Source organism: Notolepis coatsorum (assembly GCF_963971535.1).
Source record: "Notolepis coatsorum genome assembly, chromosome: 5".
In the NCBI taxonomy this organism is placed as follows: Eukaryota; Metazoa; Chordata; class Actinopteri; order Aulopiformes; family Paralepididae; genus Notolepis; species Notolepis coatsorum.
Window position 1 is genome coordinate 201,223,201 of NC_140169.1, and position 18,489 is coordinate 201,241,689.

The 18,489-nt window shown below is 44.3% G+C and overlaps 1 protein-coding gene across 2 annotated transcripts in view; it reads right to left on the reverse strand.

Moving 5' to 3' along the window:
- The window catches only part of r3hdm1 (R3H domain containing 1), a 205,484-nt gene that overhangs the window by 76,225 nt on the left and 110,770 nt on the right, over positions 1 to 18,489 (reverse strand). For both annotated transcript variants that reach the window (XM_084314657.1, XM_084314656.1), the window contains exons 5-8: positions 10,679 to 10,757; positions 10,444 to 10,503; positions 7,166 to 7,306; positions 5,924 to 6,032 (exon numbers count right to left, since the gene is read on the reverse strand). In XM_084314657.1, coding sequence (XP_084170783.1) covers positions 5,924 to 6,032; positions 7,166 to 7,306; positions 10,444 to 10,503; positions 10,679 to 10,757 — 389 coding nt within the window. The remainder of the gene's footprint in view (positions 1 to 5,923; positions 6,033 to 7,165; positions 7,307 to 10,443; positions 10,504 to 10,678; positions 10,758 to 18,489) is intronic.

An 18,489-nucleotide genomic window follows, 5' to 3' on the forward strand; every position in this document is an offset into this window, starting at 1 on the left:
AGAGTTTGTCTTAGAGCATGGCGATATAACGCCAGGTAGTTTGCAGGCTGTTTGACGAGGAAATGGGCAAAGACACAGCTCGTCACGCGATTGGGCAAACATGTCAGTGGCCAATCAGAGAGCGTCAGTCAGTGCCAATCATTCAGTGTCACAGTATGACATCGATCTCCAAAATAAGAAAGAAAAATAAAATAAAATGTGGGGCCTCTAGTGACGAGGGGCCTCCAAAAATGTTTAAAATAAAAGTAAAAAAAAAATAAACAAATATTTGGGGCCTCTAGTGACGAGGGGCCTCCAAAAGAAAAAAAAAGAAAAGTAAAAAAAAAAAAAAAAAAAATGTGGGGCCTCTAATGACGAGGGGCCTCCAAAAGACCTCGAGTGACGAGCGGCATCCAAAAAAATTAAAAATAAAAGTTAAAAAAAAATTAAAAGAAATGTGGGGCCTCTTGTGACAAGGGGCCTCCAAAAGGCCTCTAGTGACGAGTGGCCTCAAAATAAAAAATGAAAGTTAAAAAAAAAAAAATTGGGGCCTCTAGTGACGAGGGGCCTCAAAAAAAAAAAAAAAAAAAAAAATTAATTTTTTTTTTTGAGGCCCCTCATCACTCGAGGCCCACGGGCCGCGGCCCGGTCGGCCCGGTCGTTAATCCGGCCCTGCCCACCCCCCTCCCCCATGCTGCTATGATGCTTGAATTTCCCCAAGGTGATCAATAAAGGAATATCTTATACCTCGACATTTTGGATTTTCAGTACGTTACTTCAACAGGAATTTTTGTGTGTGTGAATCAAATCAGAATTCAGAGAAAGATGTGTCCCAACAATTATCAATACTCGTATCTTGGAATATACCTGTACACCTCGGTATTACTATTGAATAGGGATGCCCCCCGGACCCCGGTTTTAAACGGGAACCGGTACTATATTAGAAAATACCGGAGTATTTATAAGCTCCGACGTCCTCGGTACTGCTATCGATACTCTAGAGAAATTATTATTATTATTATTATTATTTAAAAGTTGCGAACGATCTCTCCTCTCTCTGTCTCTGCACGAGAAGCAGCGAGTCATTATTACACACACTCCTCGCGAGTCGCGCTACACATACATACGGGTACTCCTTAATGAAAGCGCTGTCAATAGTATGCAGCTGCAGCACGTCAGACAGCAGCGCTTACAAGCCCCGCACATACAAGCCCCGCACACCTGATGTGCTGCAGCTGGAAGCATCTCAGCGCTGTCTCCGTGCCGACGCGCGCTGCACACAGACACAGACAGCTCTGCATGGACTGAGTCGTGATGGCGGATAGAGCGAAGCGTTCACAAGTGCAACAAAACATTTGCCAGTAAGGGTGGCAATACGAGCAATCTATCAAAACATTTGTTTGCAAAACACTATATTAGTGTGCAGAAATGCGCCGTATTCGACTGCCTTGCGCGCAGTGGTTCATCTGCATCCACGTCCACTGCAGCCGGTAAGCCAAGATACGGAGTTTCCTAGGCTAATAACGAATTATTACAAATAGGCTAATAAACAAAATAATTGTTTAGCTACAAATACTACAATCTAAAAACTTTTTATAGATCGTCAAGCTGAGGTCAGCCACCAATGTGTCCCAGGCCAGTGAGCCCACCACACATCCTCCCTCTACCTCCACCACCCAAAGTCCTTTCTCCCTAGCAGCTAGAGGAAAGATGACAGAGGATAGGGTGAACGAGTGTCACAGGGCTGTGACAAAGTTTGTTGTCAAAGGCCTGCACCCGTTCTCTACAGTGGAGTCCAAGGACTTTAGGTAACAACTAATCATTCAGTGTATATCGTTTTTTTTGTATACATAGTTGTCTAACTTGTCTGTTGTTGTTATAAGTTATTATTGAAGCAGCTATTCCCACCACTCCACACACATTTACAATAATTCAATCATTTCTAATCTTTACTGTAGGGAGATGACCAATGCTCTCAACTGCAAATATAAAAATCATAAAAAAATTATCAAAAAGAACCGATAAGAGTATCGATAAAGTACCGAACCGTTAAGCAGTATCGATAGGAGTAGTAGTTTCGATAAAATCCTAACGATACCCATCCCTACTATTGAATGATGTTTTTGAGTTTGCAGTGAATCCACAATTAAAGAGATTGGTTTTATCGGGTATCACAGTAGCTAAAAAACTGATCGCATCACGCTGGTTTCAACCGGAAAAAATGTGCCGGAAGGTGTGGTTTCTTACATATCTCGATGTGATATATCAAGAAATATCTACAGCAAGAATTCTGGGTCTCAATGAATCCAAAATGTCAATGTGGGTAGAAGTGGTGGAGAGAATAAAAGCTAGCTTATAATGGTAGTGTCTGGTTAGGAGTGAGGGATAATGGAGGTACTATCCAAGAGGGGGTCCGAGAGGGGGGGGTTCGAGCAGGAGCATATGTGTGTAGGGTTTTAGAAAATAGGTATTAGGGGTATATTCTATACTAACATTTATATAATTGTAATTTCGCTGGATATACACTGTATACGGTTAAAATGTTATTATAGACTATTTTTGTTTTGTTTCTGTACTTGCATGTATTTTAACCACCTTTACTGAAAGTTTCATTATGCATTGTGTGTTGAGTACTGACTTTTAATAATTTTTGTTCTGCAATAATAATAAAAAATATAAAAAAAAAAAAAGAATTCAGAGAAAGAAAGACAGAGAGACAGACAGAGAGAGAGAAAAACAGACAGAGAGACACAGACACGGAGAGAGAGTGAGACAGACAGAGAGACAGTGAGAGAGACAGAGAGACAGAAAGACAGAGAGAGACAGACGGAGAGAGAGACAGAGACAGACAGAGAGGGAGGGACAGAGAGAGAGACAGACAGACCGACAGAGAGAGACCACTCTACTGTGGCTGAATTAGTGACTTTGAACTAGTGAGGGAGAGTAGGGAGAGTGAACAGAATGAAGAAACCCTTTGTCTTGAAAAGCTGTCGACTCAATAATATGTCTGGTCTGAACCAGAATGAGAACATGATGAAACTGCTCAGCATATTGCAACGTTCAATGACCCTGCCGTGTTATCAGAGGGTCTCTGTTATTAGTCGTCATTCATTCATACTTTTAGGGACATTTTAAAGGTCCACAATTGTTCACTATTTGGGCAATTCTACACAATTCGTGTGAGTCTATGGAACACATCTGTAAGTTTCTTTTCAATAAAATTCATTGTTTTGTATTTTTTATCAAATACTTTGGTGCACCACTTTCTGCCCTTCCAATGTCCAAGCTGTTTTTGGCTGGGCTCCACCCATACTCGCAATGCGCTTTGATTGACAGTCACCCACCTGCACTAGCAGATACGAGAGAGAGAGAGCGAGCGAGAGCGACCACTTTGAAAGTCATGTAGTGAGTGTGTGTGTGAGTAGCGACTAGCAAGTGTGTATTCTGCATTGAAATAAATTGGGTATACACACTGCAGGGTTCCCACAGACATTGCTAAATGAAATTCAAGGACTTTCATGTACTTTTCTAAGCACTATTTTTAATTTGAACACATCCTGCGCCAAAAACGACTTTACTCGTTATTGCCCGCCAATCTAATAACGCCAACAACGAGTTTACTCATTTTTATGATCGTTATTTCCTTTATTTGCTATTGACATTCATAATTCATCCAGGAAGGTTCCGGGAGCCAGCTGGACCCTGTCTGATATTTCAACGCCTCAATACCACCGCCTGGTGGATTTGGGGCGAGTTGCACTCCACTCTAAACCGGATGTGGCGCTCTGTGCATCGGGGAAAATCCTCCGGCAGAGATATCTTGTTATGTTGATCAAGACAAACACTCAAGTGCATTTGATCGCTTTCGAGACGCAAGAATCAATATGCTTTCGGCGTTTATTGCATCATACAAACGGAAAATGGATGTAGCAGATCGACATCAAATAATTTTTTTTCTCCAGACGCATTGGCCACAGGTAAGAGGAATCTAACGTTAATTCCAGCTCGAATGTCCATTTATTTCATTGCAATCCATCTGCTCAACGTATGATGTCTTACTAAGGAAAGCCATTACTGACAATCAAGGAATCATAAATGACCCCCCCCCCCCCCCTTTCCTTCACGCATGATGGAGCATAATGTATACCGAGCATATGCATTTGAATTTTTTAATATAGCGTGTATAGGAACGAAACGCCAATCGATTATGTGTAATATGCGCTGGGGCCTATAACTCGGGTTCTAGGAATTACTGCTATACACTCCAAAAACACTTATATTCACGACGCTACTAACACGACAATGTATGAATGGAAAAATATAACGTTCCCACATCGGGAACGATAGATACCCGATGTTGAATGGGCCATAGTAATGTCGATATAGCTATAATATTTAAAGTTATAGCCCTGCGGCTGGGTGGCGCAGCGGAACTTGCGCTCATCACCAATGCAAGAGACTCCGGTCTCGAATCTCGTCATACTGGCTTAATTGGCAGAGTCAGCGGGTGGAAGTCGATGGGTGGTAATCTGGACGTTGTGGACAGTGACTCCTACAGGTCGGCTGGGGGACGCCTGCACAGCAGAGACAGGAAATGGCGGGGGTAGTGTGAGCCTCCCACACGTTACACCTCGCCAATGAGAGTCCGCGCTGGCAGGTGAAAAAATTTGACAGGCTGCCTCCTCGTGTACCGGAGGGGACACGTGATGCAAGGCTTCTATCCTCCCTACAACCGACCAGTGGGGGGCATATGCGAGAAACGTTCAACACAGGGGAGAATTGGTAACACGAAATTGGGATGGGAGAAAAATAGAAAAATAAAGAGAAAAAGTGGATAAAAAAAAATAAAAAGTTATAGCCCTGCAAAGAAGGTGAGCGACTCCATAAGCTTACAGCACTGGCAGAGAGTGGTATATGATGGGCAAACTGCGTGGCACAGAATGTGTTAAAGGGGCATAAAAATTATTATATTTCTTGATTCAGAACAATTTTATCATGGATGAACAAAACTTTCAATGAGAATGGTTGATTTGAATTTCAATGACTTTTTAAGCACAGTGTTATTTTTTTTGCTGTTTTCAAGGAATTCCGGCCTTGACTTAAAAAAAGAAATGTAAGCACTTTAAGCACTTCAAGGACCTTGTGCGAACCCTGATGTAGCGAGTGTGTGTGTGAGTGTGTGTGTGTAGCGACTAGCGAGTGTGTATTCTTGAAATTCATTGAAATCAATTGGGTATACACACTGGTATGAATGACGAGTGCTTACAATGCTTGGTGGGCTGTTTTTAGGGGAGAAACTATAGACAGCAAAATTCACAATGCTTAAAGGAAAACTCCAACATTTTGGGAAATTAGCTTATTTGTCATCTACCCTGGAGTTAGACAAGAAGATGCATACCTTTTTCTTCTCTGCATGCAGTAGGAGTAGGAAGACGTTTGGAACTAGGCTAATGGAGGAACCTACTTCCAGTGACTGATGCTAAGCTAGGCTAACAGTGCGTGTCTTCCTACTCCTACTGCATGCACAGAGAAGAAAAAAGGTATGTATCTTCTTGTCTAACTCCAGGGGAGATGGCAAATAAGCTAATTTCCCAAAATGTTGGAGTTTTCCTTTAAAAGCCCCAGGCAAGGTAAATCTGTGATTGGCTCTTAATGATGTAATGTGGGATCTAATGTGCATATATTTAACAGCTAGAGAGTACGAGAACATAGCCTTTGAACATAGCTATGTAACTCTTAGAATAAGTCTCTCCCCCATCCCTTGTTACTGGGTTGCAATTAGGAGTGGGATAAGCAAGGGAATTTATTACGCAATTAATTTCAGCTCTGCTCATCTGGCTTTTGACTGCAAGTGGCCAATTATTCATCTCCAAATGCAACACTTTCTAGTTGCTCATAGCCGACTACAATGAGCAGAGTATTTCTTTCACAGCCAAGGCCTTACCATGTTGTCGTCTTTGTCCGAGCTTGAATTGTCCCTTTTGAGAATATAGCGCTTCTGGAAGTCATCAGTCTTGTCATCTTTTATGTGTTCTGAAAACTTCTGATCGGGTCTGTGGGAGATGAAGAGAAGAAAAGAGAGGAGAAGAAAAGAGGAGAGAGGAAAGGAGAGATAAATGAAAACCCTGTCACGAGGGCACATTGCATCCTCTTCCTACACCTCATAAACACTCCTACCCTCTTCCAATCCTCTGCAATATTGAAAAATTATGATAATTAAGTCCCCCCAAAAGATACATTTGGTGTGGTGTGGGGGGGGGGGGGGGGGGGGGTTGGGGCGCAACGCAGGACAATTGACCTGTCTCAAACCCTGCCCCTTTTCTTGATCCTCCAATCACAACTGTCGCTTACCTCGGACAAACCAAGTTTGTCCGAGGTAAGCGACAGTTGTGATTGGAGGATCAAGAAAAGGGGCAGGGTTTGAGACAGGTCCATTGGTTTTGCCTCAGCAGAAGATACAGAGTCAATCATTTCTGCTGCCTAAGGGCTCGCGTCCACCTGCCTCATACTTATGACGGCACGCGTCTTTTTTCAATGTATCCCAATAGTAGCCGCCTACAGTAAGTGCGCTGCAGTCGGCTTCTTTTTTCAGCTTTTTTGTGCGGCCGAAAGTTGAAACTTTTTTTTACTTTTCAGAGCGATGCACCGCTGAGCTCATTTTCAGACAACCAATCACAGCCATTCATATCTACCACTCTGTTTGTAACCTGACACCGGAGCTGCCTGCCTGTCTTGGCTGTCTACCCACAGTAGACGGGCCATTGAGATTCGCGACAAATACACTAATAATAATAACTACACGAATACACTACTAAAAAGCTAATAAAAAGCAAAGGGCGAACTGTGGTGTCAGGCAATAACTATATATATAATTAATATACAATAAAGTTATTAAAATATGCTATAATATGTGCAAAACCGCGGCATGAAAAAACGATAAAAGGATGGCTGTAGATTTCTTTCCGTCATCTACAAGATGCGCTTCATGCCAGCGCTGCCGGCGCACTATCAGTGTTTTTGTGAGCCAGGTGGAGGCGGGCCCTAAGCCGTTTGAATTAGAGGCAGGTTGAGAAATTCAGTTTATTGCATGCAGCAAGAGAGGGTGTGTGTGAGCGCGTGTGTGTGTGTGTGACCGAGTGAGTGACCGAGTGAGTGAGTGAGATGGAGCAAAACTGAGATGACTCACATTCTTGTATTGCTAGTTTTGTTGATGATTACAGATTTCCCGGCTTGATCGACGTTGTGGTCGAGGCCAAAGTAGGCGGCGACTCTGTGGAGCAGCATCCTGTGGTAGGAGGTCATCGGGGGGAACTTCCTCTTCTGGCTTCTGAGTGAGTGAGTGAGTGAGTGAGTGAGTGAGTGAGAGTGTGAGAGTGAGAGTGAGAGTGAGAGTGAGAGTGAGAGTGAGAGTGAGAGTGAGAGTGAGAGTGTGAGAGTGAGAGTGAGAGTGAGAGTGAGAGTGAGAGTGAGAGAGAGAGAGAGAGAGAGAGAGAGAGAGAGAGAGAGAGAGAGAGGGAGGGGGGAGAGAGAGATAGAGAGAGGGAGGGGGGAGAGAGGGAGGGGGGAGAGGGAGGGGGGGAGAGAGGGAGGAGAGACAGATAGGGAGGGGGGAGAGAGAGAGGGAGGGGGAGAGAGTGAGTGAGTGAGAGAGGGGGAGAGTGAGTGAGTGAGAGAGGGAGATAGAGAGAGAGGGAGGGGGGAGAGAGGGAGAAAGAGATGGAGGGAGGGGGGAGAGAGAGAGGGGGGGAGAGAGAGAGAGGGAGTGAGAGGGAGTGAGAGAGCGAGAGATAGAGAGTGAGTGAGAGGGGAGAGAGAGCGAGAGAGGGTAGGAAGAGCCAAATCAATAATTCAGTTGGGACTAAGAGAGACAATTACAAAACAGGGTTTTTAACGCAGTGCTGCTCTGACATAGCCTACTGGGGAGTGTCAAATCTCATTAACACTTTGACTGCCGGGACCCGTCTTTAGACGTCTTTGCTGGCCATGCTAAAGTTGCCGGGGGACGCTGTACAGCGTCCTTATATCAATATTTCAAAAATCTGCGATCGGATTCATAATGTCCCTCCGCTGGCCTGAGATCCACCAGCAGGACCCACTGAGCTCTCTGGCGGTTCAGGAGCGCCATCTGGTGGCCGATCGGCGCAACCGCTTAACAGGAAGCGCAGTAGAGGTTTTGCTGGTCGGCCATATTACTTCCGGGCACTCGGTATAGGTTCCGGCACTCTAGCTCGTCACACTACATAGCGATCGATTGCCAATAACTCGATAAACAACATGATTTGGACGTATATACCATTATACAAGCTGGAGATGGACCGGGTAATAATATATCCCATAATGATAAAATTTCTACTCGACGATGATCGCCCAACGGCGCGCGGAGACTGGGGTGAGTTTCAGCGTGTAACGTTACTGTTGTGAAGGGCCAGATTAAACCGAATATATATATTTATTTATATATATATATTTAATTGTATTTGTATATTCTCTAATATTCCCTGATATCCCTTGTATATTCCTTGTACAATATGCATTGAATATCCATTCTAGCCTACTGAACATCCCATAATAGTCTCCATTCTACTATTGGTCGAGACCTTGGTGCCAGGCTGCCATACCCCTCAGACCCAGTTCAAACGTACCGCTCCACATGTACGAAAAAGTCCTAGTTCCGCGTAGGAATCTGGCTACCGCACCACTAATGGGACTATTTGTTCATAGTGCGTATATATACTGCGCTACTAAAGTAGGACTTTCTTTTCAGTCCAGTTTCTTACCCTCCAATAGAGTCACAGAAGTAAAGCCTCCCCGCGACGCCACGTGTGGGAGTAAGGCCAAGTTCGCCTACCATCGGTATTGAGACATCGTGTATATTAATATTTGAATAGTCATATTTGGCACTATATCGTCGAGTTGGACGTAGTCTATTAAGCTAATAATAGTCTGTTAATATATAGTGCTTCGTGCGGTGAGAATACTACCGTAGTCAGTACCCCATCGTTTCGGGCAGAGAACTGGCTGCTTACCCAGGGTGGTTGACCCTATGTGAAGCTGCACCCGAGGAGCCCCAGAGCCGACGAGCGAGTGGACCTGTATACCGGATTATTCTACCGACGACAGCCCGCCTTCCCAGGCACGGATTATGCTTTGTATACTTTGATTATTCCATGGATAAAGACCCCCGACACTGCCGTGTGTTGGAACCCCCCCCCCTGGAGAGGCCGCAAGGTGAGGAGACGCTCTGCAAGACGAGGTCGCTTCACGTCTCTCCCCCGTGGACCGGAGAGAGTCGGCCCACAAAGAGTCCACCTGCTTTCATCTGTGGTCCAAGGATCGCCGGCGCATTGAACGGCACTACAGTGGGTTCACCTGGGATACCCTTGGCCGGACGAGGCAGCCGGATTCTACCCCCCCCCCCTCCTACTCCTGTCGGCTTACAAGCGACCGGATTAACCCCCTCTAGTGTATCTAGTATATAATCATTAAAGTATCATTGCTGTTATTCCTTAACTATTCCAGGTCGTATATTTACCACCTGCGCCTTCAGAGATTGGACATTCTCTATTGATATACCGACGAATACTCTTTGCCATAAAAGTGCATACTATTTCAATTCATAAATGTAATTAAGTGATTAAGTGCTTGTTCTACACACCATCGCTGTGTAGAAATAAAGACCTGTTTCTAATTCGTACATTTGTGTTGGATCCGTTTCATCTACGTGAGAGTGTTTATGATAATATATTTATGCCGTGTACTGGGTGGCCGAATATTAAGTACAAAGGTAGTGGTAGTAAGTATCATATCTAGTAATACAGTCAGGGAATTGTACCCCTCAGTTACAGTTACCGTCTTCGATAATAACTGATATTATCAACATTTGACCCACATTAGATGATTGGTATAACGCTGCCCACGGAATTATAAACGCCCCCTCGCCCATCCGGTCAACATCAGATGACGTGTAGTAACTTCTAGAAGTACGTCTAGTTGGAATTTTTTATATCGCGCTGATTGCCATCAAACTGTATTTCATCATCAATATAATGCATTTGGGGCTATATATCACGTTCTGGAGAAAGCTGCAGAAAGAGATGAAAACATACTTATACATTAGACCATACTTTACTATGAATATGTGAATGAAAAAGTTTAACGTTGCTACACAATGAACAATACATATAGGACTTTGAATGGGCCCTAATAATGGCAATGTAGCAATAGAATTAAAAAAGTTATAGCCCTGCAAAGAAGGGGACTTTCTCCATAGACAAATAGCGCTGGCAATCTATGGTATATCATTAATTTAACCTTAGGCAACCAAAGTGTTAACACTCCCCAGGGCCAATCTGGGAACATATTGTAGACAATTATGGTTTTAATAGAAATTACATGAAGAGCTTAGCTCAGTTGAAATGTAATGCCATAAATATCAAGAGGAGGGGGGGGGGGCTCAACACTCACTCGTTATTGCTGATAAAGTCAAGGATGTCTTGCTCCAACTTCAGCAGCATCATTCGGTCCCTGGGATAAAGTTAAAGGACGGAGAATTAGAGATGGGGACAGTCTTGTTCGGTCATCCTGAGCACTCCTCCCAGAAACAGAAAGTGCATAATCGTCAGCGTAAAGGAACGAGGCCGGGGCAGCAAGGGGGAAGAGGTGAGACACCTTTTAAAAAACGCTAGTCTCGTCTACAAACCTGGGGTTGTTTTTCAAGGTGTTGACTAAGAACTCATGGAGATCGATCCCGGTGGAGTCGGTGTATTCCTGGCTGGAATCTGAGAAGAAGAAAGTATATTTAGTTTGACTTCATTTATTTATACGTTGTCCTTCAACGGTATCGTAGTTTGCTCTGAACAGGGTAAATCTGCATTTTGCTATAATGCGCCTCTAGTTCATGGAATTAACAGTCCTTAACTCTTTCAGTGCCACGCCTGGTTTTCCGTTTTACCGCTTGAATGCCACCATCGGCGCCAATGTTAACGTTAATATCGCCTAATCTATGTTTTAAATTATGGCTATGTGTCTAATCTGCCCATCGCATTATCAAAGACTATTTTCCAGTCAGTGCTGTGAAGGTAGATTGTTTTTTTATCGCGTCGTTCCCGTTTCAGAGCAGTTAGAAAAGCCCCCGTTTTGATATAAAAAACAGCTCATTCTGGAGCATTCTATGAAAATCGTCTTTTAGTGGAATATTCCACAACGTTGATATTCGTCTGCCTTTTTATGAATAGTTTTCAAATAAACGCTAGATGATCAATATTATACGTGCATGCAAGCACATTACGGCCGCGCACTGATAATCACTCCGTTGATTTCCTCAGACTTTTACAGTGAAACCGAAAGAAGACATTTCACAAAACAGCTTATAACTTCATCAAACTTACTCCGATTATCCTACCACTGATAACATAGAGTCCTTACCTGACATCAGATGGTATCCAACTGGTATATTCCAATTCCTGATCACCATTCGAAAAAATCGATACGTGTATGGATCCAACGCGACACTGTAGATCTCCATGATCCGCGGGGCTCTGAGGCTCCAGAATGAACTGTGGTAACCCCGGCTGGATCAGTGAACTGGAAAATGTGGAGTACCGGATTTTTTTCCCCATTCATTTTCATTGAGTCCATTCCAAAATCACTTATGTCATCTGGGAGACGACAGGGGGCGCTTTTTTCCACAGTGATCACCGGCGCAGCTCGGCTATACTCGGGTAGGCTCGGGTGATGCAATAATTTTTCAGATCGCAAAAAAAAAAATGTATAATAATTACGAGAAACCACCTATAAAAAAAACCAGAGAAATCTCATGAGTGGCACTGAAAGAGTTAAAGATTGAGATTCTCCCCTTTGTTGCAGAGTTTAAAACCAATCAAGTTGTACATGTTTTAATTTATTGTTATCCTTACTTGTGATTGTATAAGCCGTGTGATTTTATATGCCTTTTTTGCTTAACTGTATGTACAATGTGGTGGAAAATATGAAATATAATATAAATATAGCTCTGTTTAGATACATATTCACTTTACAGCCTTGACTAGTTAATATAATTAACTAGTATACAGCTCAGACACTAGGGCGACAGTCTTAACAGTGTTCTTAAAACAACGGCCAAGGCACAGGACAGCTCGAGTTAGATATGACCAAGAAGAATCACATCTTGTTCTTTTCTTGTTAGTCTTCATATGGTCAGACGCACCTATTAAATTGTCTCCGATTGTAAACCGAGGATACTTTACTGTGGCCTCAGAAATAAAACTATTTCTACAGTTCACCGTCTTGGCTCATTAAAGATATTCCACAACATTTTGGCGACGAGGATGGGATACTGAGGCTTGACCACCAGTGGGCTAGAAGGTTGGTGATTGCTGTATGTAGAGCATTCCAGGGGAGCATCATCTTTCCCCGTCTCAAAATCCTCTGAGAAAATGTTACTTTAAGGAGACGAGAGAACCACTGAAAGAGACTGCCTTTTCCCTGTGGACATCTGCAAGGTCATAGACCCAGCCTGATTATCCGGTGAGCTGTTGAAATTCTGATTCTGTCTAAAATGTTTGTTTTTAGAGTTTGTCTAAACTAGGACATGGTACCCGTCAGAGCTATTGTTCTTTTTGTTCATATATATTACTGTGTGCTTGGCAGACTAGCTCCTGAGTTCTTACGAGTGTCCTATAAAGGACGTTAGGACTGTACCTGGCCAAACTGCAGTATTTTCAAAAAGAAAATTAGGCTAGATTAACACTTTGAGTGCCAACAACGCGATAACTAGTTTGTTCATGCCGACCGTTCAGTGCCAACGACAATAGATCTTGTTTTTTTTTTATTAGCGATTTGAATTAGCATATTTCATCAATCTAGCCTCACTTTAATGCTGCAAACTCTCTGAGCTCCATTTGGAAAATGCCGCCCCCTATCGTCTCTCCCTGTGGTACTGCACCCCTTTGGAATGGATTGAATGAAACGCATTCAGGCAAGTCACCCGAGACGATCGGATTCATTGCAGAGCCCCAGAACAGCGTGGAATACATATTTCCAGTAACCAGCGTTGGATCAATAAAAGCGATCAATATTTGGAATGGCGATCAGGAATTGGAATAATCTTTTTGGAGAACATCTGATCTGAGGTAAGGAATCTATTTTACCAGTCTTAGGATAATCAGAGCTTTTTTCACAAAGATATCAACGTGTGCCCTATGTGTGTGTGCACGTGTGCTGATCAGGAAATGAGATAATCGATTATTCAGCCCGCTTCTATAGCGTGCATAAGTACACATATACTATCGATAATCTAGCGTTTATTTTAAAACTATTCCAGAATATTCCAGTAAAGGGCCTTTATCACAGAATCTTTATATTTTCCTTAAACTTTCAAAAAAACGAGTTTTTCAAAATGGTATAAAACGGAAATGAACCGATTAAAAAACAATCCGTTTCGACAATGTTGACTGCAAACAAGTCATTGATAAGCGACGGCCAAATTATACACAGCCATAATTTAAGATGTAGTTTATGCGTTCGCAAATATGAGAGCTCTATCATTGAAGTGGACGCTGGCACTCAAGCGCTATTTCTGGCGCCCCCTGCTGGCACTCAAAGTGTTAACACTTTAACTGCCGAAGGTTAAATTCATGATATACCATCCCTTGCCAGCTCTATTTGTCTATGGAGAAGTTCCCCTTCTTTGCAGGGCTATAACTTTTTAAATTCTATTGCTAGATTGCCATTATTAGGGCCCATTCAATGTCCTATATGTATTGTTCAGGGTGTATGAACGTTAAACTTTTTCATTCACATATTCATACTAAAATATGATCTAAAGTATAAGTATGTTTTCATCTCTTTCTGCAGCTTTCTCCAGAACGTGATTTATAGCCCCAAATGCATTATATTGATGATCAAATACAGTTTGGTAGCGATCGGTGACAGATGAAAAATGTCAAATGGACGTGCTTCTAGAAGTTTCTACGTATCATCCGATGATGACCGGATGGGCGGGGGATCGTTTATAATTCCGTGGGCAACGTTATACCATTCATCTAATGTGGGTCAAATGTTCATCATAGCAGTTAGTGTCGAACACGGTAATACTACACGCTAAAACTCACCCCAGTCTCCGCGGGCCGTTGGGCGATCAGCGTGGGGTAGACAGTTTTCCATTATGGGATGTCGAAATACCTGGTCCATTTCCAGGTTGTATAATAGTATATACGTCCAAATAACGTTGTTTATTGAGTTAGGGCGAGCAATCTATTATCGAGTGTTTCAAGATGGAGTCGCGGGAGCTATAGAGAGTGGCCGGAAGTAATATGGGTGATCAGCACTTCATCCACATGACTTCCTGTTTGGCGCTTCTGCCGATCGGCCACCAGATGGCGCTCTTGAACCGCTAGAGGGTTGAGAGGAGGCCAGCACTGTGTCTCAGGGCTGCGGAGGAAAAATATGATTTCGATCACAGATTTTTGAAATATTGATATTAACACTTTAACTGCCAGGAAACGTCTTTTCACGTCTTTCCCGGCCATGCTCAAGGTGCCGAAGACGCTTTACAGCGTCTTCGATCTGTTTACATCTTTTTTCGATTTTCCCCATCTGAACTTAACCGCCGAGCTTTTGGCAGAAACTTTGAACCGGAAACTGCATTTCCTCTCAAATTTCACTAGGTGGCAGTGTCCCCCTATTTTCTAACACTATCACAATAGGGGGAATATTGTACCCCACAATGAATCTGGCATTTGATTGGCCAGCATACCTGGCCAATGTAACCACAGGTATAAAACGTTAGCGCGTTCCCAGAATCGATGAGGTTTTGGAGGAGAGAGAGAGAGAGATAGATAGAGCGATAGAGAGAGAGAGATTGAGAGAGATATTTGAATTGAGATCAGCCTATAGTCTATATTTATAGTGTTATACAGTATAGTGGTAGTATCAGACTAATTGTAAGGTTTCAGCTGTGCTTTAGAAAGTACTTAGTCGTGCTAAGTAGTAGTACTATTGTGAGGGATTAGTGTGTAGTCTAGGTAGTCTATTTCAGTAGTAGTAATAGTAGTTTGATCAGTTAGTAGTTTCATTTAGATTATTAGATCAGTATGAAGAGACGTAGTGTAGGTAAGCGAGGGGACAATCCGGCGGCGGGTCGCTTTGTTCAGACGAAGCTGGCGTTTGGACCCGCGGTTGTTCAAGCAGCAGCAGCACCAACGTCTTTGGTAGCTCCAGCAGCAGCAGCACCAACGTCTTTGGTAGCTCCGATCGGAGAGAGCCGTGAGACCGTTGCTGGGCCCAGCAACGCGTCTCGCCCCGGGACCGGCTCACCCCGACGCAGTTCGAGGAAGAGGAAGGCTGCGGTGGTCATCTTCTTCATCCGAGTCAGGGGACAGCGATTCGACCGCCCACGAATCTGATGGGAGCGCCGATTGGGAACCACCAGGTAATTACACGGTCTTATATATATATATGTGCGTGTGTGAAACGTGTATTTGATGATTTACCTAACGCTTATTTGAATCATTGTATACTGTGACTATGTAACGTTAGTTCGCCAAACCAACGCCGATATGCATGTGATTGTGTGTGTGTGTGTGAAACGTGTATTTGATGATTTACCTAACGCTTATTTGAATCATTGTATACTGTGACTATGTAACGTTAGTTCGCCAAACCAACGCTGATATGCATTTATTATATTCTAGCTCCGGAATCATCTGACGATGATCTCGGCTTGGGTCGGAGGTGTTATGGGTCTGATTCATCGCACGAGTCAGACGTGGGACGCGGTGGTGGTCGAGGGAGCAATGGTACGTCATGTTTACTAATGCAATGTGAATATTGTTTTACGTGCATGTTCAAATCGATAGTTGAATGATATAGGATATAGGCATGTACAGGCCACCATGTGCTACACGTTAGGTTGCATGGTCTTGTGTGTGTGTGTGTGTAGGTGCACGCACTTTGATGTGTGTAGCTATCAATGTAAGTGATATAGTTGCATGCAGGACACCATGTGCTAAGTTGGGGTGCACATCCTTTGTTGTGTGTGTGTGTGTATGTGCACGCCCTTTGAAGTGTGTAGCTATCAATGTAAGTGATAATAGTTGCATGCTGTGCATGCCACCATGTGCTAAGTTGGGGTGCATGGCCTGTAGGGCCTCTTTTTTTTTTACAAGGGCTTGTGTGTCTGTGTGTGTGGTGTGTGATATGCATGCCTCGCCATAGTTCAAATGTGTTTGAGAGGGTTCATGCCTTTGATGTGGTGTGTGTGTGTTGTAATCAATGCTATTTCATTTAGCATAGTCCCAATATCATTGATTACAGCACACACACACACACCACATCAAAGGCATGAACCCTCTCAAACACATTTGAACTATGGCGAGGCCTGCATATCACACGAGTCAGACATGGGACGACGTGGTGGTGGTCGACGTGGTATGTCATGTTGCAATGTGAATATTGTTTTATGTTCAAATCGATATAGTTGATGACCATGTGCTGCTACACGTTAGGTTGTATGGATGTGTGTGTGTGTAGATGCAGGCCTCACCATGTGCCCATGCCCTTTGATGTGTGTGTATGTGTGTGTGTGTGCAGTGTGTGTACACACACACACAAGATCAAAAGGCATGAATCCTCTCCAACACCTTTGAACTTCGCAGTACATGGTGAGGCCTCTATATGCAAATTCCATTGATTACAGCACACACATACACACACACAATGGCATGGGCACATGGTGAGGCCTATATTTAAATGCATGGTTGTGTAGCATATGTAAAATTCCATTGATTACAACACACACACATGTACATGCTTTGATGTACAATGGCCGCATATTTATTTTGTGTTCATACAGGCTCAGACACCGAATCTGGGGCCAATACACCAACATGCTTGGGTATGTACTAACTACATTTATGTATGTGTAAATGTATTACCATTGTGTTTTATGAGACTTACTTACTGAATGAATTTAATCCAATTCAGATTCTGGCGCAGACCCTGCAGATAGTGACGCTGAGACTGGCAATGACATAGGATCACATTCTACTCCTGCAGGTAATTGTACATGGTGGTGACTGGCTGCTGCTAGAGCCTGGGCCTGGTGGTAGCTGGCTGCTGCTAGAGCCTGGGCCTGGTGGTGACTGGCTGCTGCTAGAGCCTGGGCCTGGTGGTGACTGGCTGCTGCAGGGCCTGGGCCTGGTGGTGACTGGCTGCTGCAGGGCCTGGGCCTGGTGGTGACTGGCTGCTGCAGGGCCTGGCCTGGTGGTGATGGTGGTAAATACAATGACAATACGTTGCCCTAGTGTAATGTATTACATCATGTGATTCTAGAACTGGATGCTAGTCTGGACATGCCGGAACCCGTTGCAGGGCGGAAACGCACATCTAAGAGCGGTAAGTTGGCCTCACTCTGCACACCACTTCCAGCTCTGACCTCTGACCCCCACACCACGTCCAGCTCTGACATCTGAACCCCACACACACTCACTCATTCACTCACACACAGTTTGTAACTACGTGGCATATGAATGTCTACAGTAGGGGTGTTATAGTATATTTGTATAATTGACAGGTCGTGGCGTGCGACGCGGAGGAGCGAAGAGCAGGGCTGCGATCCGCCAGGAAGAGGAGAATGCCTGGTCTCGTGAGGGCTGGGTGCCTCAAAGGATCCCCTTCACAGCCCAACCGGGGTTGCTCCAGGACACCAAGGCACTCAAATCTTACCGGCCTGCGAAATGGATGGATCTGTTCCTGACAGATGCTTTTCTGAACTCCATTGTTGCCCAGTCCAACCTCTACGCTGAGCAGTCCATTGCCCGGCTGGACCCCACGCTAACCAGTAGCAGGGCACTGCTTTGGAAGCCCCTCACATTGAAGGAGCTGAAGAAGTTCCTCGGACTCAATTTCCTTAGCAGTGTCCTGCGGAAGCCTCGCGTGGACCACTGACGACATGATGTACACACCGTACTACTCTGAGACCATGCCACGCAACAGGTTTCAATTGATCTGGCGATTCCTCCACTTTGCGGACAATACTTCCCTGGAAGTTAGAGACAAATTGTGCAAAGTACGCAGTGTTGTTGACCATGTAAACGCGAGGTGCAAGGAGCTGTACCAGCCTGAACGCGAGCTCGCCATTGACGAGGGGGTGATGGCATGGCGAGGCCGCCTGACCTTCCGGGTCTACAACCCAAACAAGCCCACCCGCTATGGTATCAAGTCTTACTTCCTGTGCGAATCTCGCACAGGATATTGCTTTTCATTTAAGCCATATTGTCGGGAAGGCTCGCTCCTGGGGGACACGGTCGTCGGTCTGCTTGGACGTCTGTCTGGGGCCGGCTATACGCTCTTTATGGACAACTTCTACAACTCGGTACGTATGTCCGCCAGGCTCCGACAGTTGAGGACCGACGTCTGTGGTACCCTCAGGAAGCACCGGGGCGAGCCAGCCATCATCAAGAACGTGACCAAACGTGACATCGGTGTAGGGGAGCGCATTGCGGTCAACAA